Raw genomic sequence first — 26367 nt, 5'->3', positions numbered from 1 at the left:
TATTCTTTGAAGTTCACCCATTGCTGGTATGTTCATTGTATCTGATGGCAGCATATGGTGATAATAAATGACTGGATATTAGAAAACAGAAATCCTGCTGAAGAACATGATTAAAATCCTGTAAAAATGTACGCATTCCCAACAAGCAACATTTTACATCAGTAACAAAAGTTCCAAGGTATTAAAAACAATTCTGCTGTAAACTTATGTCACAGTTATGCAGAACTGAGTTGAAGTCCACCCTTTATTGAAATCTTTTGTCAAATTTCTGTACGCACACGTATTTTACTCGTATTTAATAGACATCTGCAAAGCTGAGTTGTCCTCTATTAATCTTTATTATTTTAGTAGAATTCGAGGTTTTGCAGCGTTGCAAACTGCAAAATATTATAGTGAAGCTAACATTGTAAATATTGATTTCTTTTATCTTGTTGCAAGAATAACACCATAGTTACTAAAGGTTAACTTTGTTAACACTTCTCAAATGAGGCAGGGTAGTCAATCAATATAAAAAACTCTTTGACTTTGAATGCACAGTTCATGCCCTGAGGTTATAAAATGCTCGAGCATTAATTTTATACTGTCCAAATGACGAATAAGGGCCATATCAAAGTTAAGTTCTCACGGGAGAACACTGCTCAAAACTGATGTAAGACATTAGTAAAGGCTATCAACAGTAAAAACATGAAAAAGTTATTAATTTACTTTAAAAGAACAAGTACAACATGTATTAGAATCTTTCTCCGAAGGGAATTAATGGCAATAATGCAACATGGTTACGGTAATACTCAAATGTAATATTTTTNAAAAAGAAATTCCGCATGGAGCAGACAGGAACTGATTGTGCGATGAAAGAACACTTATTTTGAGGGTTACAAACCAGTGTTTGGAAGGAGTTACAAGATCATTAGAACTTAGCATGTCATTTAAACTCTGGATGTTTCAATGCAATTTGGGTTCATTTGTTTGGTGTGTCACTCTTATGTGTTTAATAGTTAATTGATTGTACAGAAAACATCTCTGTACGATCTTTAATAAACNTTTTTTCTAGAACAGTGTAAATGTTAGTGGTATTTTTTCCACGAGACTTCTTTCCATTGGTGCGAATATCCAGCATTTTGAAGAATATGATTGTACTTAATGATTCTGGTTTTGTAGACTTTAGATCCTTGAGAGGCGATATCTATTTGAGTACAAACACGTGTGATCCCGGTAGTACGTGAGAAGGAAATCGATAGCTTGTGTTGACGGTGAAGCCATTTTTCTGTTTGGAAATGGGCAAACTAGAAGCAAATTCACGTGCAATCTCTGTGGCCTAAATGGGATGGATAGCAAGGAACTAGCAGCCTGTTTTGGTGGAGATTCAACTGCTCCTGATGGGAAGGGGCAAATGATCCAGTTTGACTATCAGCAGGTTATGTGGTTCGCCATTCACTCCCAGTTGCTCAGTACTCTTGCGCTGTCCTGCCAGTAATGGCTTGAAAGTATGCCAAATTGTCACAGAAATTCGACTACATAAATCTACATGGAACAAATGTCCTTGCAGTGCAGCGCACATCTTCTCATTCGAATGTAATTGCGGTTCAAAAAAAAACTTGCCATTATTTGGAAAATGAATTGCAAATTTGCTAGTCGCTAGAGTTCTTGTAACATTAAGTAAGACTAAACATGAATTACTTTGCAGCATATTATGTATATATAATGCTTGCTTGTTTTCAAACAACAACGGCTTGCGTTTCTATGTTATATTTTCAACTGGGAATAACTGACTAAGCATTTTGTGGCTTTGGTGAAGGTGAATGGAAATTCGGACCGTGGTTACTCAGCGAAGGAGAAATCATAGTGAAAATCACCAGCAACATCGATCGGTCAAGAAGCAATTTGGTGCTTTGCGTAGTGATCAAAATGTAATGAATACAGGTGCATTCAATGCATATAAAAGAGGTTTTAGAAGAGTGTGGACATACAATGATAATTTATTTCCAATAGGCTATTTAAATTGAATATAGATTATTCAGTATATTGCTGATTTTCTAATGTCAGAATTTTAGTTTTTTTAGTTTTTTTGCTGGTTGAGAGTCAATAAAAGTCGAGCATTTATGTACAAAAGTCGAGTAATTTTTTCTCGTACTAGTATTAGTCTCATTCGGATGAAGTTTTTTCATGGTTTGAAGTTTATTGTTTATCAATGCTCCTTGCATTTGATATAGCGCCTTATCGCGCCATCAAGACATCTCAAAGAGCTTCATAGGGTTTACAGTAAAGTGTAGTGACTGTATTTTGGAGCAAATGCAGCAGCTAATGTGTGCACAGTATTGTCCCACAAAAAGGACATGAAGTGAATGACCAGCTGTATCTGGGGGAATGTTGGCCAGGACACCAGGAGAAACTCCCTCTCTTTTCGAACAGTGTCATGAGATTTTTAACAGCCACCTGAACAGGCAGACAGTATCTCAGTTTAACATCTCATCCGAAGGACAGCTTCTCTGATAATGCAAGACTCTCCCAGCACTGCATTAGAGTGTCAGACTAGACTATGAGCTCAAAGTCCCGACTGAAGGCTTGAACCCACAGCCTTATTACTCAGAGGCGAGAGTGCTTACCAGCTGGGCCAGGCTGACTCCTAACCACATGGTGAGACCAAATTGGCCACACGGGTTTATTCTGAAGGGAAAAATGTCACAATAAGAAAATATGAAGACAAGAAGTAGATTTTCATGTCAAAGAGCTTTGTCAAGAAGATCACATTCCGCATCCAGTAGAAATCTTACCAATTGAACAACTTTCTAGATAGTGAAGAATGAGTTAAAAAGAACATAACTGCAATCTTTATTAAAACGCAGTGATTTATATTTACAAATAGCAAACCCGTAGAGTTGTTTCATCATGGATGACACAAAATATTAAAGATATGCTTACACTGGATGTGTACGTTAGGTCATATTCTGTGTTTGTGCTCTTCTGCATGAATATAAATTGTTTAGTGAGATGGTTAAATGTTAATGAATGTAAATCTTGCCTCAATAGTGGATCAACAGTACTCATAATGTGACTTGGAAGCTACCTATATCTGACTTTCACCTTACCTGTAATAGACAAACGGAATGAATGCATTAATTGCTTCTGGCTCTTGAAAAAGACACAGTGTTAATTCTGTGGACCAGTGTGGTACTAAGCTATGCTGTCTGAAAACATCATTGTTTCATTAAAGAAGGGACATCTGAAGGTCAGGCCACGGAAGTCAAGATGTTGGGAGGCTATCACATTAAGCATTCATTCTTCTGATCTAACTCCAAAGCCATTAACTTCAAGGAACCACTTCTAAAGATCCAGCAAATGACCCAGAAAACTGAGGAAAATAATTAGGCCTCTCATGGCCTGGTGAAGGCAAATAAACTTTTTTTTGCTTATTGTGACCTTTACGAACTGTCTTTCTACTCTTCAGTGTGAATATAAATGGTTTAGCAAGATGGTAATCCTATTTTGCATTCACAACACACTATATTTTCCATGGCAGAGGCTTATTTTGAAAGTTACTTCACAAAGTGAACATTTTTTACAACAGGAGAAAGTTCAAGGGAAAGTAATCTTTAAATTCCAAACCAATGAAAGTTTGCAGATGTACAAATGGAAATCAATTGGTTCTGGGAAGGATAAACAGTGCTATGTTGTGGTTGTGTTGTATTATTGGAGGTGGTGAAAATATACCACAAAATATATATTTCAGATAGGCTGAAATATATTCAGCAATTTAATTTAAGCAGTTTTTTTTTCTTTTTTACAAACACGACGTTAAGCATACCCATTATCAAAGCAAAGCTCTCAAAATAATTAGTGGAGCAAATCTCCTAATGTTATTTCGTGATGAGAGGGCAAAACCCACAAGGAAAAGCAGAGCTCACTGAACTCGTGCATTGGTCCCTTATTGGGCCAACATATGGAGAATTTATTCTGAGGCCATCTGCAAAGGCAGCTTTCTGGAGCAGTATGCTTGCTCACCAAGTGTTACTGTCTTGACTTGACAGCTTGGGACAAAAAGTGCTTCAGTGCTGTGGCAGTACAAGCAGACCTGAACATGTCGGTCTTCAGAATCCAACTCGCACTTCCCCTCACTGCTTTGGCACATTTCTATTAGCAATTAAGAAGTTGCATAGATGAGAAAGAGTCAAATCTTCCTTTTGATGAGCAGTAACCATTCGATCATACACTTGATCTGGCCCTCAAACCAGCCCCTCACATTTACAACACTATCAGGAAATGTGGCTGTAATCTACCTCAATATTCTGTATTAATCCCACTATTCCTTGTTAAGTAACAGCTGCATTAGTCTTGCAAAACCTATGACTTACCCATTGTTACTCGATTTTTTTTTGACATCTTCCTGTGCTTCCAGCAACCATTAGAGTTGAATTCATGAGACATCTGTTGTTATAGTTACCTCTGACTGCAACCTGTTTTATTGCATAATATTTTTGGAGGAAAAAAAATTACATCTCGAGAGCCAAACTATCTGTGGAAGTTTCTGAGCGAACCTTGCATATCATTTCAGAACAGCTGACCCAGTTCGCCAGGATGAGCTGGAGGCAAAAAAGCCTGGCAGCAGCTTCAGCAGTGCCAAGAGTCAAGCCTTCATGAGAGAAATCAATGACACTAGAGGCAAGGAGCGAAATAGCTAAAGGGTAATTCCTTTCTCGAGGAACACAAGAACAAAAAGAATTTACATGGCGTTAGGAGTCTCCCCTTTTTGAAGTCCACCTTTTCGACCGTGCTTACAGTCAGCTCCCCCACCCCCCAGGCTCGGAGTCGGGCTCCGCCACTGTTAAGCGCTCTGAGACACAAGTTGTTGTAGTCTACATTGGGGTTTAAAATGCAGCATTTGTGAGTTAGAAGTCTGTGCCTTAAGGTGACCTCTCTCCATCAATTGTAACATCTTGAAGGACTTGCTAACATGTTTTGCTGAAAAAGAACCCCAATTATGAGCAAAGAGCAATTTGTGGACTTATGTCAGACTTTTCTGACAGACTTTCTTACAGCTGACCGGGGTGATAATACCGTCAAAAAAAAATGTGGTCGGTCACTCCTTCCATGACTGTTTGTGGGACACTGCTGTGTGCAATTGGCTGCCATGCTTCGCTCGCAAATTACAGTCACTACACTTTACAGTAAATCCTGTAAAGCGCCTTGAGACATCTCAACGACTTGATAAGTTGCTATATCAAATGAGTGAGTAGTTTTCAAGTACCTCTATTCTCGACCAATGCAACATGGGACAAAAGTACAGACAGCTGCCCAAAATTACAGGCAGTTCCTATTCCTTTATTCCTATGCAGTGAAATTTTATGTGGACGTAACTGTAGCCTTTGAAAACAAAACCATCAAGTAGACTTTTCCACTAGGTTATTGCATTGGCACTTTTCAAATAGCCTTAATTATTTCCTGAACGTTTCTAAGTTTGCCTAATGAGCTGAGCTGTAGAAAATGAACTAGGACATTTATTTTGGGAGAGATTTATGAAGCCGGGTGTAGAGTCAGCCTAGTTTAAGGAAACATCAGGTTCTGATTCTGACATAATTATGATGGTCACATCATCAGACGAGATCCAGTCCAGTCACCATTCATCACGGCTTGGGACAAATGGAACTGAGTGATTGTGATTAATCATCCCTTGAACAATTACGAATTCTTCTTTGTGTCATCACATTTTTACATTTACAAAGGAGGATGTTGGATCAAAACTTCCCATGTTGAAACCCAAGAAATGATGCCGCAAAGTTTGATATTCAGTTCTTTGTTGCAATTCATCATGCTTCTAGACTATTAAGTTATTCTTTCAGAACTGTGTAATCATTCACTTGGCACTTAATAGAAAGTAGATTCAAAGTCTGATAGTTTGGGCAAGGTATGAGTGATAAATAATGAGGTGCTCCAAAAATAGACTGCTCGAAGTTGTAAAGATTTTAAATATCCTAAGATCATCATTAATAATTGCTGGATGACAATTAATGTTAAAGACACAATGATTGTTCTGCTAAATGCCGTGTTGATTTGGCATATTTGTGGCCTGATGAGGAGGCTTTTATGAGTGAGGAAACATTGCTTCGATCACACATTGTTCAGCCAAATCTTGTACGTGAGATGCCTTCCATTAATAATATATAATATTATTATGATAATATTATCATTACAGTATAATCATATTTTCATGACTCGTGTAAGCAATAGAAATAAAATAAACCTTTACAAAGTTTACAAAGAAATACCTCACTGGTGATATAAATCTCTCGTGCTCCTGGCTTATTAAGTCTGAATCATTGCTGTGGGGTGAGCAGATGGGAGATTGCTCTTAGAGTTGATTTTGATTTGTATTTGGATGATAGATGCAGTTATGCAAGAACGTTGGCTGCAATCCACCTGTACTGTTAAGGATCAGGTCTTGAACACAACGTGCACTTGAGAGCTGGTGAACTTGGGGAGATGATGTTTTGGCCAAAGTAATTCCCTGCATGGACAAGAGTAACATCAAAACTTAGATTTTTAATCATTGGAACAATTAATGTTTGATAAATATTGAAAGAATTCTCAGTTATACCTTTAGAAAGATTGCAGTGCAACTACGTGACATTTCAAGACAGATCCACAATGTCAAGAGTTGAATTTCGAACAGCCGGGAAGACTGCTCACAGCTTTAGTAATACAATAATAATCCTTGCATTTGATATAGCTCCTTATCATGTCTTCAAGGAATAACTTAACAAGTAATTCACTTGAGCAGAGAGAAGCCACAATTTAACAAGAAAGCTGAAACTGGACTTTCATTTAGAGAACAGCGAAGGTGTGGTTGAAGATATATAGATATGCTAAACTGATAACCTGACCCTGGATTAACTTGTCACGAGCGCTTAAGTCATCATGCTGTCAGTATCCCGGCCCCATTTACTTATGTATTTATACTTTTGACTAACCCGCCACCCTGGATAACTCTTGAGAACGTGCTTTAGGCAACATATCTTCAAGTCACTGCAATATAGAGTGAATGTAACGGGTGCAAATTGATTCTAGCTCTGCCCATTTTTATAGCATTTGCTGAAAAATCATGTTGGGAACATAATGAAAATCTCAGTTGGCACAAATTTGCGAGACATCACAGTGCCTAGTTATTTGCCATTACTTTTCTTTAGACGATTTGCTTCTGGTAATCCAGCAATGGCTATGTTGTAGCATGATATACTGCATCCATGAACCAACACGTTATCCACGAGGGAGGGATGGGGAATGAGTTGCTTCTGAGCAAACATTCTCTTTAAGTGCATGTTCCTATTAATTGGTGTGCCCTGTACTATGCAATATATGCTGAAATTGAAAATAATGAGTGTTTTTTTTTTACACATGAACAGAAGTAATTGCTTTGGTGCTGAAATGAAATTAACAGACCGAGTTAAGCATGCATGATTATATGCAGGACTTTAAAAAATGTTTGGGATTTAAATGTTCAGTTTAAGTAATATTCGTCAGGATGTGTGGAAAAACTAGAACTGGCTAAACCACTGAGAAGAGCTGTTGAGGCTTATTGGGTTGTCTTGTTTCAAGAGTCTGGAGGTCTCGATTATTCTTACCTTATTTTGGCCATTCATGGCCTAGATCCTGGACAATTGTTTTCAGTTATAAACGCTCCGAGACGCTATCCTGTGTGAAGGGCACCATATAAATTTAAGTTGTTGTGGTTGTTGTCCAGTTGTGCCCTGGCATTTGATGTAGCGCCTTATCAGGTTGAGACGTCTCAAAGCGCTTCGCAAGAAATACTCTAAAGTGTAGTGACTGTGCATTTTGTGGGCAAAACGCGGCAGCCAATTGCAATATTTGATCCTGATTGGCTAATCCCGTTACCTGCCCGAGCCTGAGCCCCTGATTGGCCAGTCCCTTTGCTGGGCAGAGTCCAAGCCACCGGTGACTGTGTCCTGATTGGCTCGTGGCCTGAGGTGTCGCCTCCATTTGCTCGTCGGACAATGAGGTTGGTAATTGGTCCGTGGGCCGGATGCGGCCCATGGGCCGCCAGTTGCATCATGGTGGGGTCGAACATCTGTCTCGGAACAGTATTGGAGGATGTAAAGAATGGTATGGACTAAATGGGATACCTTACAGGACACAAATTCTGTGCTGCTTGGGCCTAAGATGGGTTGGGTGGGAGGTGGGAGGGGGCTTATGGAGAAGACGGGTATGTTTCCTGTTGCGGGGGGAAAGAGATGTGATTTTATTACCTTTGTGGATCAGGGAGCATCTGGGCAGGTTTTTTTTTTACCCAAAAGATAATTTTCTGAGGTTTGCGAAAGGAGCGAGCTTGAAAAACCTTTTCTCGTTCCGTTTTGTCTTTTGCTCTTGTACATTTATGATTAGTTTTTTTTCAGGAGAGGTTATACAATATGTAGAAAATGTGCAGAAGCGATCCCTTGGTACTTGGAGGGTTAACGTCTCCAAGCCTTTTTTTTAAAAAAAGCTCCAGCTCTGTTTAGTTCAATGAGCCCAGCTCGCATTTAAATTGGTGTTTAATCTCAGTCTGATTGTGCACAAAGAATGGGTTAATTTACATGATTTTAGATTACGTGCTTGTTTTATTGTAGGAATCTGCATTTGCTATTATTTGATATACCTTACAGATGTAACTCAATGCACATTTCCTTGTATTAATTCAATTATGCAAATATCATACTTTGAGAATCTGCTTGATGACGGCAGACGCAGCTGAACATTATTAGCGGTGTAGGCTGTCAAATGATCATGTGGGATTCTTGCAGCATACAACATTCAATGGGATAAAAGCAGCTTGATGCAAGACACAGACCTAGCCATATTTATGGTTTACGTAGCTAAAACAAGCAAAAGAGAAATGCTTCCTCACTTTCCCTCGGGTTTGTTTCCCTTTGGCTTGACTAGAAGATGCATCTGGTACATGCACAATTGAGGATATTAATGATAATATCATTCAAATCACATGCAGCTTCCATTCCTTAGAGTCGCAGCTAGTCGCAGATGACATATGATCACTCATTCATTCAGTCATTCATTCACAGGCAACCACGCATCCTCCCTCTTCAAGTTACATCATGTCAGTTTTGTTATTTAAGCATAGGTCCCGTTTCATTTCGTTTTGCTCTTCATTAACTTCAGTTCTGTGATTACATTTACCATATAATTTGATTAGTTTGCTGCAGCATGATGATGATGATGATGATGAACAAGCTGACTAAAACTGCTGCTGTGATGGGTTCCAATAATGGTCGCTATCTTCCGGATTCTTTCTACAGTGACTGCATCATCGAGGAGAAAACAGTGGTCCTGCAGAAAAAAGACAATGAAGGCTTTGGCTTTGTGCTTCGTGGGGCGAAAGGTAAGCAAAGGAAAAAAGCCTCTCCTCAGTGTCGATTTCAGCTATTGCTCGAATGAGAGTAACAATGCTATACACAGGGCTGCTGTACAAATCCTTATGGAGACAGAAGCTGCTGTCTGTTTGACTGGGGTTTAAATGTATTTGCCTTGCTTTGCAACCCAGTACATGCAGTCAGCGTTACAATCCAAATGAAATCTGTTCTGCAAGTGGAGAAGATGGAGGCTTTACGTACACTCAATAATAATTGTTTTCTTGTGTGTGGGGGGGGAAAAAAAAGAGAAAAGGAAAAATGTGTTCGCGACATGGAATGTAACACATGCTGACAACTAATTCTGGCATTGTATTTGCATGTTTACTATAGCTGATACACCAATTGAGGAATTCACACCAACCCCAGCCTTCCCTGCTCTTCAGTACTTAGAGTCAGTAGATGAAGGTGGAGTAGCATGGCAAGCAGGATTAAGAACGGGTGATTTCTTGATAGAGGTAGGCCAATAATTATTGAATGTATTTTAACATTTTTTTAAAAAAAAGAAAATAACTGCATTTCCTCTGTCTCTTCAAGTGACAATTGTGGTTGCTTTGCTGGTGACTTGTTTCCTGGTGAATGACTTAATAGAAATAGGTGCATTATTTTATTCTTAAGTAAACGTTGGCTGTATTTTGCAGCTTAAGGCAAAATCTGAGGCAAGTTTGGTCTCTCTGCTTTAAGAGGAGTTGACGCATCAGTTTGCAATGTATTTACATCAGGCATGACATCAGATGGCACTAAGTTATTTTACTGATGCAGCTTAAAAATATAGTCACTGTGTGCTGATAAATATAGAAACACAGATACATACATATATATACACACATCTTTCATATTTCATAACAAAAAAGAATATTCCATGGTGTCAGCTTAGACTTATCGAAATCGTGACCTGACTTTATATTTAATCTTTTTACTTGCACGTTACTGAAATAGCACTTTCCTTATTGTGTAAGCTTCAAGTTGGATGTCCTGGTAAAGCTGTCATTTTGACCCTCTCCCCCCCCCCTTTTTCAGGGGAAACATAGCTCAGTTTGATTAGAAACGCATGCTGTACTACTAAACCGAGTACAACATTGTGTTTGAGGTACCTTGAATGGTTGGAAACTCCTTGAAAGTTATTTAATGTATGAAAATGCTTAATGTGCTTAAAAGCTACCCTAACGCATGCCTTTGCACTGCTAAAACATTTGATCTGCAGTGCAATGGAAACGAGTTGGGATCATTTGACTGGGTGTTGAGATGCCTGCCTAGAAGTTAGGAATAAGAAGAAACTTATAGGATCTGGGATAAGTTCATTAAAAAGCCTCACTGCATTACTTTAATTGTGCATCTCTTTTACCGTACATTGATACGTTATATCTTGAATCGAACATAATTAATTTGACAACTTAGTTTTATTATGAACCATAATCGTTGCTGCTGGTTGCAAGTCATTGTTAAATCACTGAGAAGTTCATAGGAAGTTTGCTCATCCCAGTGGCAATTGGAAAATCTTACGAATATTGCATGAGTCTCATAGGTGACTTTTTTGTGTTTAATTGATTTCACTGCATTAAAGCTGCCTTTGTTCTTCTTACAATTTAGCTGAAAGTCTGGCCTACATAGTTGTTGGGGCATTTCAGCTATTGAAACTATTTTGAGTGGTTAATCGGTAACATAAGTAATGTGTGTGTGGTGTGCGCATGTGAACTTGTCATCTCATTAATTCATCACTTTGATCATTTTCGAGGTACAATACTTGTTTTGTCATTGCATTACGTTCTTTGCTGGAAATCACGTGGCAAATCAATCAGCTTTTCAGTTGTTTCTACTTATAGAGTTAACAGCAAGTAGATGAGCTGGGTCGTTGGATTGATTTAGATTTGTAAATTGTAGTACATTGGGAGCTAGATTGGTAAACTGTCTAAAACAACGTACTGAATCTCTTTACCTTCTCCAAACAACGTGTAACTATTAAAAGTAGTTTATTTTTGAGCCAGACCTGTTGCTGATTTTACAGCCTCCTTAATTCAGGATGGTTTCTTACCAAAGGATAACATCAGATAACCTTTCTTTAAAATATCAGCTGCTCCCCATTGAAGGCATTTGATGCTCAGTTTAGTATTCACATGAGATGTGATGCATTATATTGGACTCATTTGTTATATGATCTTTATGTGGTTATAAAACAAGATTTTTCTTCATAATAATCATCAATGACACATTGTGTAAATTGTTCTCTGATGGTAAGCACAGGCCTGTTCTTCCTCCATTTATACGAACATTTTTATCTGTAGTGTTTTTTTTTTGGTCTCACTGCCACAGATGAAATGTCGTCCCTCTTTTGCTGCTACATTGCAAACTATTTTAGTGTTTCTGTGCTGTTGAATTATTTGTTGACATGGTGACAATGTACACGAAATCTGCCTGCAGCAAAATTGCAGTGTTGTATGGAGCTTTTACTGACTTGTTGTGATGACCTTAAAGCAATTTTGTGTAGATCCTGTATCCAAGAAATACATTAGTGATTTTAATGTGCTAATTTAGAAGGAAAAATAATACACATAAAAATACTTAGCCTAGGCCTTGTTCAAATTTCTTTTCTACTTTAAGACTAGAATGATACTTGTACAAAATGAAAATGCAAACAATTAATGTGAATTAATTAATCTGCAGAATTTTTTAACCAGTAATCTGCAGTAGATATCGATTCAGAACTATATTGGTTGTGTCCTCTTGAAAAGAAAAAGTGGTGGTTAGCTTAGAAAATACATAGTCTATTTAAACACTGTTTAAATAGTGGAGGCATCAATGCTACAGATTTTGATTGTATTGTGTAATAGGAAACAAGGAATTTGAAAAATTGAATGTTTTGGGGCTGCCCAAAATGCTAAAGTGATGTTTCAACACATTGTGGGAAAACAGCCCTAATTCAATACATAACCACATTAGAGTATGGCACCCATTCTAATTTTAATTGCAAGTACAATACATTCCTTCCAACAATTGTGTTGGAAATAAGAACATTAAGCACAAAGATGACAACTGAATACAGATGAGTACAGTGGAACTCATTTCTTACAAGCTTCATTACAATACAGCTTTGTTTATAGCATGATTGGGGTGTGGACCCCCCTGACACCTAATTAGCAAAGTAATGCAAAAATGCTCCTGGAAAAATGGCTCACTTTAAAACTTATGACCCAGAAATCAGTCATTTTTTAGCATATCAGGCGGCTTTCTGCATGAAAGCAGACCCAGTGAATGTAGGGCTGACACCCTGTTGGAACGCAGGTTGGGATTTTATTGACCCATCTCCTCCAATTACCTTGTTATAATGTGGCTCTGTTGCATTTGAAGACAATGCAAGTGTTCAAAATCTTTATACAGACATCTCTTTGACAAGATATCTTAATACAATTATCACCATTGAACAGTCTGACCCCAAAAATGACATTACAGTAATATAGAAATGCATTGTTCGAATGCTGTAGTTTGATCACTTAATTTTCTCGCATTGCTCAGGGGCTACTTTGCTTATTCATTGACCTATCACAATGCGAAAATCATGTTAACTACAGCCACTTATTGTCATGAATTGCATAGAACAATTTAGTACCATTTATTACAAGCACTTTTAGACCTGATATTACTTTCTCCACCCCACTTCTCTAATGTACTGCAGTCCCATTCCCTCTGCTCCGCCATCTTGGGCCGGCTACACGTCCTCTGCAACACCATTACAAGGCGAGCTTTCAGTAACTTTGCTCCGCTCTTAGAAACCCCCTCCGCCTCACAACCTTCCTTTCTGCTTTCAAAGCCTTTCTAAAAAAAATGTTGTCTGTGACCTCTATCACCTGTCTCCCTGCTCGCCATTTCCTACAACTCCATCACTGCAAATCACTTCAAGACATCCTATGTGAAAGGCGCAATATAAGTGCAAGGTGTTGTGGAAACTGAAGGAGCTTATATGACTTCTATGGCTATGGGATATAGATATAACAACAACTTGCATTTAAATCGCACCATTCATGTGGGGCAGGATCTCAGAGCGCTTGTAATATATAGTAATTAGATTATAGTATACATTTGTAGTATGTAGTATTTATCATGTGTGTGTATATATATACACACACATATCGTGGGTATGTATATATATTTAGACTATGCACATTTCAGTAAATCTGCAGTTATTCGGCACTTTCTATTCTAAATTGTTTTATGGTGCAGAGAAATCTAATCCTATTAAGAAAAATCTAATGAAAGGAACGGCAACAGAATGGAGTGCAAAGAGTAATATTAAGCATCTGTGTATGTAAATGTTTCTGTTTGAAAAGGTCATTGCCTGAAAGCAAAAAAAAAACAAGAGAGTTACTGAAAGATTTTATTGCTCAGCAAATGATAATTGAAATGATTTGGGGGAAAAAAAATGTTTAGCTTTTGTTACAGGGGCTTATTTAGCACTGCAGCTAGAGTAGTGACAGAGCAACAGTCACCTAGCAACATCCATTTAATTGCACTGATAATCAAGTTGCATAAATAAGCATTTCCCATAAACACAAAATCACTGTTGCCGCTTTTCAACTATTTCATTCAAAGTGCTGATTTAAATCTCAACATATTTAGTGCGACGAGATTACGAGGTGTCTTGTACATTGAAACACGAACTCCAGGAAGCCTGGCTACAAATCCCATTTGTACAAATACACAACTGTGAATTGGTTTGCGGGCACGAGGTCAATCGATAGAAGGAGAGCGCTTGGCCACTGAAGCTAAAAGGCCATTTTAGAATCTGACACAGAGACTTGTTTAGAATTCTCATTATATTGTGATGAATATGACTTTGAAAGCAATATTTGAAAATGCGCATTTTATTAAAATAGAGCACGCTCAGTTTGCTGGGTTTAACAAACGTGGTCGAACTACCGTGACAAGTGCGGTCTCCTTCAGCTTGAGTCCTTTGCTATTAAAAACATCCCGTTTCCAAATAATTGACTAATTAGTAAAACGATCTGATCTTGACAAAGGTGGTATTATGGCATCTTTACAAATATTGTATTTTGCTCACAAGATCCCTCGATGACAGGCCGGACCAGAATCAATAATAAAAAAATAAGAATCCTTGCATTTGATAAAGCACCTTCTACGTCGGGAGGATGTCCCAAACCGCTTCACAGGATGTACTGTAAAATTAGTGACTGTGTATTTTGTAGGTGAATGCAACAACAACAGCTTGCATTTATATAACTTCCTTCACTCAGGATAGTGTCGCGAAACGCAGCAGGCAAATTGCTATCAGAAATGTCCCACCAATAGCCATGAAGTGAATGACCATTTTCTCTGAAGGAATACTGGGCCAGGACACTCCATTCTCTTTTTGAAAAGTCCCATGGGATCTTTAACGTCAATCTGAACACCGAGATGGGACCTCAGGTTAATGTCTCACCTCCAACAATGCAGTGCCCCCCCCACACTGCAGTGGAATGTCAGCCAAGACTATGAGATCAAAGTACCAATATGGCGTTTGAACTCACAACGTTCTGACTCGAGGCAAGAGTCTCGACTTAGCCAGGCTGTCACTAGGAATTTTTCCTCTGAATTAGTTCAACCACAGGGAGATGCTGCTTAATTCTTTAATTTGTGATACAGTACAGATATTTTCAATTAAATTCAGATAGTGGGAAAATGATCACAGTAACAAAGTGACCAAGCATTGAGCCAACTGTTTGAGCAGTAGGTGGGATTGGCAGTAACATTGGGAGGTGGAGACGGACAGAATTATGGGCACGAGTTGACGCAACTCCTCAAGAGCTGCTGATCAGAAGGAAAAGTGACAGATTGAACCAATAGAAGGGGAGCCAAGGGAAGGTCCAGGGGCCAAAATTAATTTGGAAAGAAAACAACAGAGCATCACAGGAAGCCTGGGGATGTACAGGTGCATAGCAGCAAGATCAAATAATTGATAAGTGCAGTCACTGGTTTCATTATTTAATTTTAGTTAGCAGCCTACTCGACAACCCTATTCATTAACTTTAATTGGGGTTAATTTAATAATTTAGTGGAGTCGATAAATCAACAATTTATTAAAATCAGCCAGTGTTGTCGTAAATTGTTGTTAAAACCACATCAGTTGATTAATTTTTTTTAAAAAATCCTTTGGGGAGTTTCGTTCAATTATTTAAGGCACTCAGCGTATCCATTTCTCATTCAATTAATTTAGTAACTTAGTAAATATTTTAAATCTGTCAGGGGTGCAATTTCTCTCCCATCTCTGCAGAAGGAGCTGGCACGTGTTGGTTGTCACGGAGGTAGGTTGGGTTCTCTGGAACCTACATAAGAAATGCTGAACGAAAAAAGACCAAGGTCCATCTAGTTCGCCTTCCACCTTCCTTCCACCCTCATCCAAGTAACCATTATTCTTGTGTGAAACTTGAGCGCAAATCAGCAGATTTTTTTTACTACTGTGGCATCAGAGCTTAGGCAAATCCTGTTCTCAATGAGGATACTTGCATTCAATAGAGGAATCTTGTCCAGTGTTCTCCGCCCCCAACTCAAGGATACTTAAGCCCAACAAGCATCTCACAATACACTCTTCCTTTTCCCTGCATCTTCGCTGTGTGCTAATCAGAGTTGAGGCCAGTCTTTCCTGCTCTAACTCATCCTTCCCGGTACCTCAAGACTGTGAGACTTCTCGTCTGCCTAGCTCAGTGGGTGGGAGGCACTCTTACCACTGAGTCAGAGATTAACTGGTTTAAACCAATGTCAGGACTTTGAGCTCATAGCCTCGGCTGACACTTCAGTGCAGTTTGGGGAAGAACTGAACATCTCAGGCACCAGCTTTGTGATCAACATTGTGATTGTTGTCGCCTATAAATGCCTCTGGAAAATGCTGTGATTGCTCAATTGCGCCTCTTGCAGAAACTTTTTTTCCAAAAATCAATCATTTAAATTACTGTCATTGCTATGTACAAATTCCATATTTGTGCAATAGTTGTGACATTAAAAAGATAAGTTACACGGAAAGCATCTGTTACAAGCTTTCGATTTACGCTTTGAGAAACCAGTATGAATTCCCTTTTACATTTTTGTTCAGTGGAACATGCAAAGAATGCAAAATTTCCTCATTCCAAAATAAGTCTTGGAAACATCCAAAGGAAATATTGTTGAACATTAAAGCTCACCAGAAATTTATGAAAGTGCATCTAATCTCTAATTCATAAAGTTACAAATATACAGTATTTAACTCTTCTACTTTACTCATCTTATACAGAAATATATCATTAGCTGCCCAGTGACCTAAATACATCTATAAATTTAATGAAACAGATAAATAATTCACAACACAAATCAAACTCCACCAATTTGGATCAGCTCAATGGTATACTCCTGTTCTTGCGTTAGTTCAAAAATTCTGATTTACCCCATTACCTTCAATATTACAAGAGCTGTGTACAATGAAATACAGTGAAAATCTCTGGCACTAGTTCCAAGAGACCAAGGGCTGGAGTTAGGTTACAGTTTCCTCCTGAGAAGGAATTCTCTTTTTCTTCCTAACAGTTGAGTTGCCAAACTCCTCGTCAGCATCCGGCACATTGCTGAATACATCCTCCCAAAGATGTCTCCACCTTCAGATGGCTGCATTGCCAGAACATTTCTCCCCAGGTGCCAGTGACTCACATGGTGTCTTGTACAGTATGCTTATGGTCTACAGTACTGGTTTCCGATGTGGTGTTTACAGGGTGTGGTGCTAAAGGTGGCTCTGCACGTGCCACAGATGATGGGAGGAAATCATCGCGTTGTCTAGGCTTTTGCTTCTTCCAAATGCTAAAATAAGGCCCTCATCTACAAGGAGACAAATAGGAGTAGCTATTAGTTTGGTCCAGTATTCATTGAGGCTTATTTTAAACCGTGGGTGTACGCAGTTTGCATTATTCATGTCTGCTCGTGTTTGTACCAAAATACAGTAACGTGAGTATTTGTAGTACTGGACAACTGGACACACTACCTGCACTGCTGCCTGCAGCAGGTTAAAGATGTCCAACCCCTCAATTCTCTCCTTTCCAAGCAGTTGAACTATAGCTTTGTCAGAGGGGATGATATCTTTGTGTGTGGTCTGTCCTCCTGCTGTTACTGCCTGTGGCGTGCGATTAAATGTCAGCTTGGACTGCATACAAATCAGAGCTAAGTATGTCCATTCTGCCATAGGTGCCTATTGTGCACAGTGACTTGCAGGCTTGCGGCAGTTATGCCAGCGTAACTTAGTTTTTCTCAATGGAGTCGAATATTGTACTTTTTTTTGTACAAGTTTTAAAGCGTTCACAGTTTTTAAAAAATAGCGAGGAATTTACGGCACACGTACAGTACAGTACCACCTACTTCTGCAGTTCTCCAGCAGTCATTTATCTTATTACCAACCACCCTGGGTGCTTTTGTGCTTCACAGAAAGCATTCACCTGGTCAGTCACCTCTTGCCACCCACGTCTTATTTGGATTGTGACGGAGCCCTTGTGCTCCCCAGCTCAAAGATTTTCCAATGTCAGTATTCTTTTGCTGCCACTGTAAATGTATCTTTCCTTTGTGCGGATTCAGCCGGTGTCATCAGTGTTCCCCGTCTCCAACAGCTGGATTGCTGTTTAATGCTGCGTTCACGAAGGGTAATTAGTACTTACAAGTGTATTTTTTCAGGCATTTAATTATCACGGTAGGCATCCGATTGGCTCTTCCAAAATGGCATGCATGTTTCTCCTATCACTAAAAAAGCAGGACAGATTGAGTGCACGGTGTCCTGAGCACACGAGATGGTTAGGAGCACAGCCCACGGTGTGTTGACAAGCCCATGGCATTGTTAGCTGCCTTACAGCAGTAGCACAAAGAACATGGATCCCTTTAAATGTTTTCAAAATTTACAGCAGAGATAACAATACATCCAGAACAGGTCAATTCTGTGGAACCCAAAAGTGACAGCGAATTGTAAGCGAAATTCAGCCAAACATACACACTGGTAATGACTACAGTCTCTGGACGGTTTATAGCATTTGGATTTGAAATAATTCATATATATATTTTACTCCCTGCACTGGCGATGTGCTACTTTGGCTAACAATTGACTAGCACATTGCAATAAGCAGTCTTCATTATATAACTGATCTGCAGAGAGCCAGTTTGACTCACATCTGCCAGACACTGATGGGATGTCCTTCATCTCAGAATGAATATTGCATTTCCAATTTTTCCTATCACTGCTCAGTCTGTTACTTTATAGTTTTTTTTAAGCCCTTTAATATTTTTAAAAGCTGCATCAGAGAAGTTGGCCTTTTGCCTTTTGCAGTTGAAGGATTTTTCCATTATTAATGTTTTGTTGCAGCTGAAATTTAAAATACTCCCAAGTTAGGTTTGTAATTGTCTAAAAGGTTAGCACCTGTATTAGCTCCAGTTTCTTATCCCCACCATCTGTTCTTGTGTTGGAATTGAGTGTTCAAAAGCTTTTGCAGAATGCCAATATTATATCAATTAATTTTTTGTGAGCTTTGGAAATGACTACTTGCATTCTGTTTTGGCATATATAAGGATTTGTTAATCTTTCTTTACACTTGAGACTTCTTTCACTAAGAGGAGAAACAGTTTTGTAACTTCATTATATTTGTTCAATAATTGTGCTCACTTATATTGATTGAACTAATTACACTTGTGGCTATTGAAGTTTTATCTCTGTGGATTTACTGGAGCGGAAAATTAGCTAGTGTAGTGTAGTTCAATTCTATCGAATTCATGCACAAAGATAGATTGTATTTTATTTTCACGTACCGTGTTATCTTTTTTATTGTTATTGAAATGTATGTCCAATTGAACATTTTTAGGCCTTCAATTTAAAAATCCTATAAAGAACGCTTACTCAATGAGTAGCCTCTAGTGTTGGATTTTTGCCCAGAAACAAAAGCCATTTCACTGATCCTCTATCCCGCCCTCCTTTCCAGAATTCATTCAGAGCATTCCTCTGTGTAAGCTTTGATGACTAAATGATTTAATTTCACAAATGTGGTCAGTTTTATTAATGTGTTAATAATATTTATGAATATTTGATGCCCAGCAATTCTACTCTGTTTCCAAATCAATGATGCAGTAATTATTCCCCCACCCTCATGTTTTTTTTTTTGGTGGGATGGGGTGGGGGGAGGTAGCTGAGTATTCAACACACATAGAAACCCAACACCATCCAAACCTACCTAGAGGTCCACATATCGGTGAATTTTTGGGTTTGCCTGGAAGAGACTGTGCACTCTCTCCCTGAAGTAATGCACTCTGTTCATGTAAAACCACATTAGACACAGGTTGGAAAGAGCCATTGGTGAACTTGCCATGTTTAACATCTTACCTGCAGTAAATCTGTATAGTTCTTTCGTTAACCACCTTCCAAATAATGCTCAGGCACCACTGTGTGACCTCCAATGTAGTTTTATTTGCCAGTTCAGTATAAAGGTTAGTTTAAAGGTAGACTTCCTCGTTCGTGTAAAGAAAAGTGTAAAGGAAATTGCTGTGTGCCCCCGTGATACAATTGGCTCGAGTGATCGCTGGAATTCAATGCTCTGATTTGTACATCTGGCTGAATTAATCATGTAGTCTTTGGGAAGCAGGAACTTGCTCCTAGACTCCAGATAAGAGAGATGCAATGGGATGAGTGATAAGGAAGCAGTCAACCTTTACATCAAAACAGTTTAATGTGGTAATTGCAGAATGGTAGGGTTATTATTCTGGAAGATCGAGCCATCTTCATCCAAACCGCTGTTGCACTCTCGTGAATGTCATGTCAAGAATTCGTAGAACATTGGTAGCATGTCATTGAGTGGGATCAAGAGACAAGTGACACTGGGATTGAAGGCAGAAGCCAAGTTATCAAAAGAAAACTTGAAAGAGGAACAGTGGCATCAATAGAAAGGTGAAACAAAAGCTCAAACAGAAAGAGATACGCTACAAAAAGTGACTGAAGGATTCTTCTCAGGGTAAATGAATAAAAGTTAGAAACAGATTGTACCTGGAACAGTCTGGAGATATAAAACAGTGTAGTACAGTACAATCTTGGACTAAATCTGTCTCAATTAATAGGAGAGGTTAGTGGGGTTCAGAAGAGTAACTCAAGAGTACAAGTGATACCAATTTGCCAAAGCCTGCTCCAGTGAAATCTATTTGTAGTAATTACATTTCCAAAGAAGCTAGCTACCCTTGGCTTGAGGGCTGATCTAAAATCTTATTGAATTGTTTGATCCCCAACGTTTGTAAGATGATATTTGTTCAACTTCAACCTGAAGGTCTGGGTACCATTTATCACTGTGTCTCAGGGATTTATCATGCATTTTAACCCATAGTATAATAGTTTGTACTTCACATATATGGAAATAATTAAGGATGTGCCCAGGGAAGAAGAGCGTTTTTTTAAGTGAGAGGTTAATGAGGTTAGGCTATTCATGAGCAGTTTATTGCTGACATATTACACATTTGTACTTGTAATACAAATACATTTGTATTTTGTAGCGAGATTAATATAGTGCATAGTTCAGCAGCTTTTTAGTAGATTGCAACTGATCAGTGTAACGAAGGCTAATTTTTCTGGAACGTAGCTGACATTCTGAAATATTGCCTTTATTATAAAATAATCCTCTCATTTCATATTGCGCCTTTCATTGGCAAAAAGCTATCTCAAAACGCTTTGCGGGATTTATTGTAAAGTGTGGTAAACACAGCAATCAAATTGCACACAGCAAAGTCTGCAAACAGGTGTGAAGCGAAGGATCATTTTGAATCTGGGGAATTGGGAGCCAAGACATTCGGAAAAACTCCCTTCACTTGAAACCTAAAAGATTCCAGTCGTTGTGATGCGGGTATTAAAACAAGACTGATCAAATGCTACGTTACATTTCAGTCACAACACCTTGTGTTGATTTTTTGCTGACGCTGCATTTTGGAATATTGTCCACGTTCTACTATTCAAAAGAACATTAATGTTTTGGGGAGAGTTCAGAGAGCTGGAATGAGGATGATCTCAGGAATTAGAGCTCTAAATCCTAGAGCTAAATGTATTTCGCCTGAAGCACAGAACATTTGTAGAAGGGAGAGGTGAATGTGGTCCAGGATTTCACTGTGCTAAGGAAGTAAATAATGTAGATCAGAATAAAGCTACTGGATTTGATCCATGAGTATATTTTAGAGGGTATATGAATAAGTTATTTCAGAATTATGAAAACATCTATAACTTGAGATTTGACCATTTCCAAATGTTATTAGGGGTAATAATCGCTTCAAAAATAATAATAATAATTTGGCCACTCAATGCAGGTATTGTTTGTGGGACGATTGGCTGCCACGTTTCGCCCATTAAATATGCAGACAATTCACTTTACAGTATATACTGTGAAGCGTTTTGAGACGACTTGAAGACGTGATAAGGCACAATATCAAAATGCAAGGATTATTTTTATTATTATTTGGAAATCAGTGCAGATGGAGAAATACTTTTTTAAAAATAAAATTAGCTGATATCTGTGAGTAAAACCCCATCCCCCCCAACAAAAATTTTAGAAAAGAGTCTTGTCTTCTACATCAGCAAGTACCAATGACATTGGGTTTGTGGACTTGAAAGTATGAGCAAGCTCCATTTTTAGTCAAATTCAAATGACAAGATCACTGAAGCATCCATGGTTAATGATGATCTGATTCGTTTTGTTACCTCACGCTTGAGCTTTACTTCCTCCCAGTCAAATTTACTCAATGAAGACACGGAAAAAACAAAGAACAGAACGATAAAATGATCTTTTTGTTTAACAAAAAACGAAGGGCAAACTTTTGGGTTATATACCCGTAGACTTGTCCCATGTATTGTGTTTGAAACTCGAGGCAGGAGTTCTTTATCGGAGGAGAAAGAAACAGGCGAACAAAATACATCATCTTAAGTGCTGGAGTGAACACACAGACTCCAAAGGGATCTGTGAATAGAAATGCATCTGCTTTACAGAACAAATGAAGTGCTGCACTGACAATTCTATGAAGACCCATTAAAATACAAACACAACTGTACTTTGTCTGAGACGTGAAAGTACATCCCCCGCCTTTTACGTCAGGGAACGTCCTCCCAACGTGAAAGATACTACACAATTATAATTTTGTTGTTGTTGTTGTTGACTAGAATTTGAGGGGAAAAATACATGGAAAATATCTGCCAATTAGAAATTTCCCATGTCCCTTACATATTGAGACTATTTGAAGCTGTGTGCTTCGAACCACCACACTCTCACCGCCCAATTAGTTAATGTTTCAGATCTATGACCTTTTGTCAGAATGGTCTGGCAAATGGTCATAGAACTGAAACGTTAACTCATTTTCCTCTCTCCGTGGATGCTGCCTGACATGCTGCGTGTTCCCAGTGATTTCTGTGTTTATAGCACATTTCCAGCATCTGCAGTACTTTGCCTAATGTTTTATTTGTTTGCGCCAGTACTACCGTATGGTGGGCAAGCTGCCCTATCTTATTAATTAATAAAAAATAATGGTCACTCAATCCACGACTGTTTGTGGGACGCTGTTGTGCACAATTGGCTCAAGTTTCACCCACAAAATATGCAGTCAACTCACTCTAAAGTATATTTTGTGAAGCGCTTTGAGACGTCAACGACGTGATAAGGATTATTATCAAATGTAAGGATTATTGTTGTTATATCTTACCTCTACTCCCAAATTATGAGTTGCAAGCCTCGGGGTAAAATCTGGCAAGAACCAACGGCTGTGGCTTGGCAGGTGATCCAATGGAGCTAATTTCTCCGCTGATTAATGGTAGTTTTTTTTCCTACTTTTTTCTAAAAAGTTCAAGCCATTTTCCCCCAATGGGCTAAAGATCCAGATGGTACTTGTGTAGTGTTCAACCTTTTTTTTTCTTCATATTTTATTTTTAGCAACCATGTGTTTGAGAGAGGCTGTTTTTAAACTCTCTGCCCTGTGTGTGTCCCAGTGAGAAAAACTTTCCAAGTATTAATACATTTAATACAAGTAGCCTGGGACACATTTATTGTATTCAGACAACCGTTCACTTTGTTTAAGTGTGCTTCATTGGCCATTTGATATCTTGCAAATGTTTACTCGCAGATCACGTTTACAGCTGTGCTAAGGATTATTGATACGTGTTTGAGGTAGAATCACTGGTACAGCAGGCTTACTCTGAAGTCTGGGATTTGGCATTTTTTGGACCCAGGAGAAGGAATTACACAGTGTTCATTTTTGTTTTAAATTGATGTCGGCAACGATTGGATGTTTTCCTTTAGCATGTGTTCAAGCCTTTGTAAAAGGCTTACAGACAATCGCTGAAAGCAACTGCACAGTTGCACTGCGGTGACATTGGAATTCAGAGCTGGGATTCAGTTTGGACTTGCATTTACCCCTTTCAGCGGAGGTGAAGCACACCACAACTGTGATATTTTAGCACAGAGTACTGTATTCTTTTTGTCATGTAGTAATGGAGTGAACAGTTGTACTGACTGGTCTCGTTCCTTTAAAGAGTAAAAACTAGGTAATGCAGCTGGTTAATAGTAACCATTAAGCAGCTATGTTTGTGGTCAGATTTCACGTGGCCTTTTTTGAAAATGCTGTGCACAGTGCTAGTCCAGCTTTACTTAACTGGGTTCAAATAATGAAAATAGACTATAAGTAATGACCTTTTATTACAAATGCAGCCCTTCCCCCAACTACCACACCCCCCGCCACCACCAGTAATTTGTTTTTTTTGAAAAATGAGCTTCCAGGCAATGTGATGGAGTATTGGTTCAATGAGGGCATAATTAACATACGTCTTACTGATTAACCACAACGATTTGAGCAGTTCAAATAAGATGAATGGAGCTAATGCGTACGTGTCGACTAATTATGTTATTTAGCCTGCTGACGACCTTTCGAGCATAATCTCAATATCTCCCATCAGTGATTAACGCAAACTGGATAATGTCCAAATAATGAGTTCATGCAAAGTGACCTGCAATAAAATGACAGCGAAACCTTCACCTTATTTGAGTCTGACAATGTATTGCAGCTCCGACTGACACAAATTCACCAATCAGACAGGAGATGACTTTTTCTTCCCTTCAGGATGCTACGTGGCATATATAAGAGGAGATAATTTTTCAGTTTGATTTCATGCACCCATGCTTTCATGGGGTTTGTTGAGATTATGGTGCAGAATAGCGCAATCAATTTATTTAAATTGCAGGATGTTGCAATGTGTGAAGGTTCAGACCAAATAGAATACTTTGTTTGTTTACAATGGAGGAAAGACCAAAGGCCTCAGACTTGAGAATAGCCTTGCTCTTCCTCCCAAACAATCCCTATATTTCTGTAGGTTGCTTTCCGATTCCTGCAGAAGCTCTTTGAGAGGTTTTCTCCCAAGCACATTTTCTCCAAGCGGAGAAAGAAATGTTGGCGTCTGCAGTTATGTAGGAGTTTGCAACCCATCTGCCCACCCTTTCAGCTGTCAAAGAACTATAGCCATGGAGGGAAACAGCCATTAGAAAAGGATAAAATGGATGGGTGGCGGGGAGATGATGACAATGTAGGTTTCTGAATTCCTTGCTTCAAACAATAGCCGGGTTCTTGTCCTTCATTTGTGTCTCCTCACATTGGATCATTAGCAGCTCTGTTAAATCCTGTATTCTACTGAATTTATAAGCCCTGGGGCTTAAAGCCTTGCTCAGCACCTTAAAATGACTGAGGCTTAACTGATGCTCTCCTTATCGATTGGAGTTTTATTGATTTGATTTGCAATATTTTGCTACTGTTGCTTTATACGTCAAAGGTTAGCTTTGTTTACAGATTAAGCAAAGAGAACTCCTCACCATCACTGGACTATCTGCAAGTTAAACCTGGCATTGTAGTTGCAGCACCTCAAACAACTACCACCTTCTGCGGTTCTTCAAAATAATAATATAATAATCCTTGCATTTGATACAGCTCCTTATCACGTCTTCTAGACGTCTCAAAGCGCATCACAGAATATACTGTAAAGTGAATTGACTGGATATGTGTGGGTGAAAATCGACTGCTCAGAGGTCACTAAAGCTGTCGGCTGCGCTCAGTAATGTTTGATGTGCAAACCCGTTCACTTCTGAGCCTTGCAGGTTAGCCCGACATGGAGGAAATCCAAAGTTAAGAGGCCAGAAAACGTCACAGGCGAGAAAGTTTGCTTCAAGTCTGGTTCCCTTCAGGCTCAAAGGCACACAAGCCTGACATGTCACTGCACGAGACATCGTTTAACTCAATGGCGGTGCAGTCTGCAAGTCATTATTGATTATGAACTGTTACGTTCCCTCCCTCTCCCTCTCTCCCAACCCCCTCAATGAGGCATCCCAATTTCCCAATTCACAAGTACTATTGATCGATCCAATCCAAAATAACAACAACCCAAAAGCGTACTATTACAGTCAATTGTAATCCATCTCTGGGGCACTGCAATTTTAAGAAGCAGTGATATTGTCTACGTTTGCACTAATTCACCTGAAAATCATTAGTTAATGTGGCTGAATCAAATTTCAGATTTGTGATAGGAAAAGCAAGTGTAGGTATTCATTTCCAATTTGGTTCATAGAGTAGAGAATCGGCACAAAAGCCAGGCTTTCTTTCGCCTCTTGTGTTTAATCCTATGTACACAGAAAGGATGCCACTGCTCATGTGCCTGTGATTCCTTGGCAATGGGCCAGTTTAATGTTCTTTCATAACAATAGATGAATTAAGAGAACTGTACCATTTAAATATATAGTAAGCTTCCCAATAGCTCCTTGCGTTACTAAGATAAACAGTCCAAGCAGATCCCAGGTTCAAACCCTGCTCTGTCCTGAATTAGCTGAAGTCAGCCACTTGTGGATGCTACAAGTAGTCTCAGACTTTGGGTTGGAGGTGGGTTGAACAGCCAGGATTCTAGTTTGCGATCGCTAACCAATCACCCCAA

General features: G+C 38.9%; 1 protein-coding gene across 1 annotated transcript in view; it reads left to right on the top strand.

Annotated features, from left to right (window-relative positions):
- The window catches only part of shank2b (SH3 and multiple ankyrin repeat domains 2b), a 177051-nt gene that overhangs the window by 113005 nt on the left and 37679 nt on the right, over positions 1 to 26367 (top strand). Inside the window, 2 exon segments of the mRNA XM_007887749.2 lie at positions 9300 to 9382; positions 9744 to 9868. Coding sequence (XP_007885940.2) covers positions 9300 to 9382; positions 9744 to 9868 — 208 coding nt within the window.

The sequence above is a fragment of the Callorhinchus milii genome, unplaced genomic scaffold, assembly GCF_018977255.1.
Source record: "Callorhinchus milii isolate IMCB2004 unplaced genomic scaffold, IMCB_Cmil_1.0 Scaffold17, whole genome shotgun sequence".
Taxonomy (NCBI): domain Eukaryota; kingdom Metazoa; phylum Chordata; class Chondrichthyes; order Chimaeriformes; family Callorhinchidae; genus Callorhinchus; species Callorhinchus milii.
Note: the sequence above shows the minus strand (reverse complement) of the source record. Positions and strands in the feature narration are given on the sequence as shown.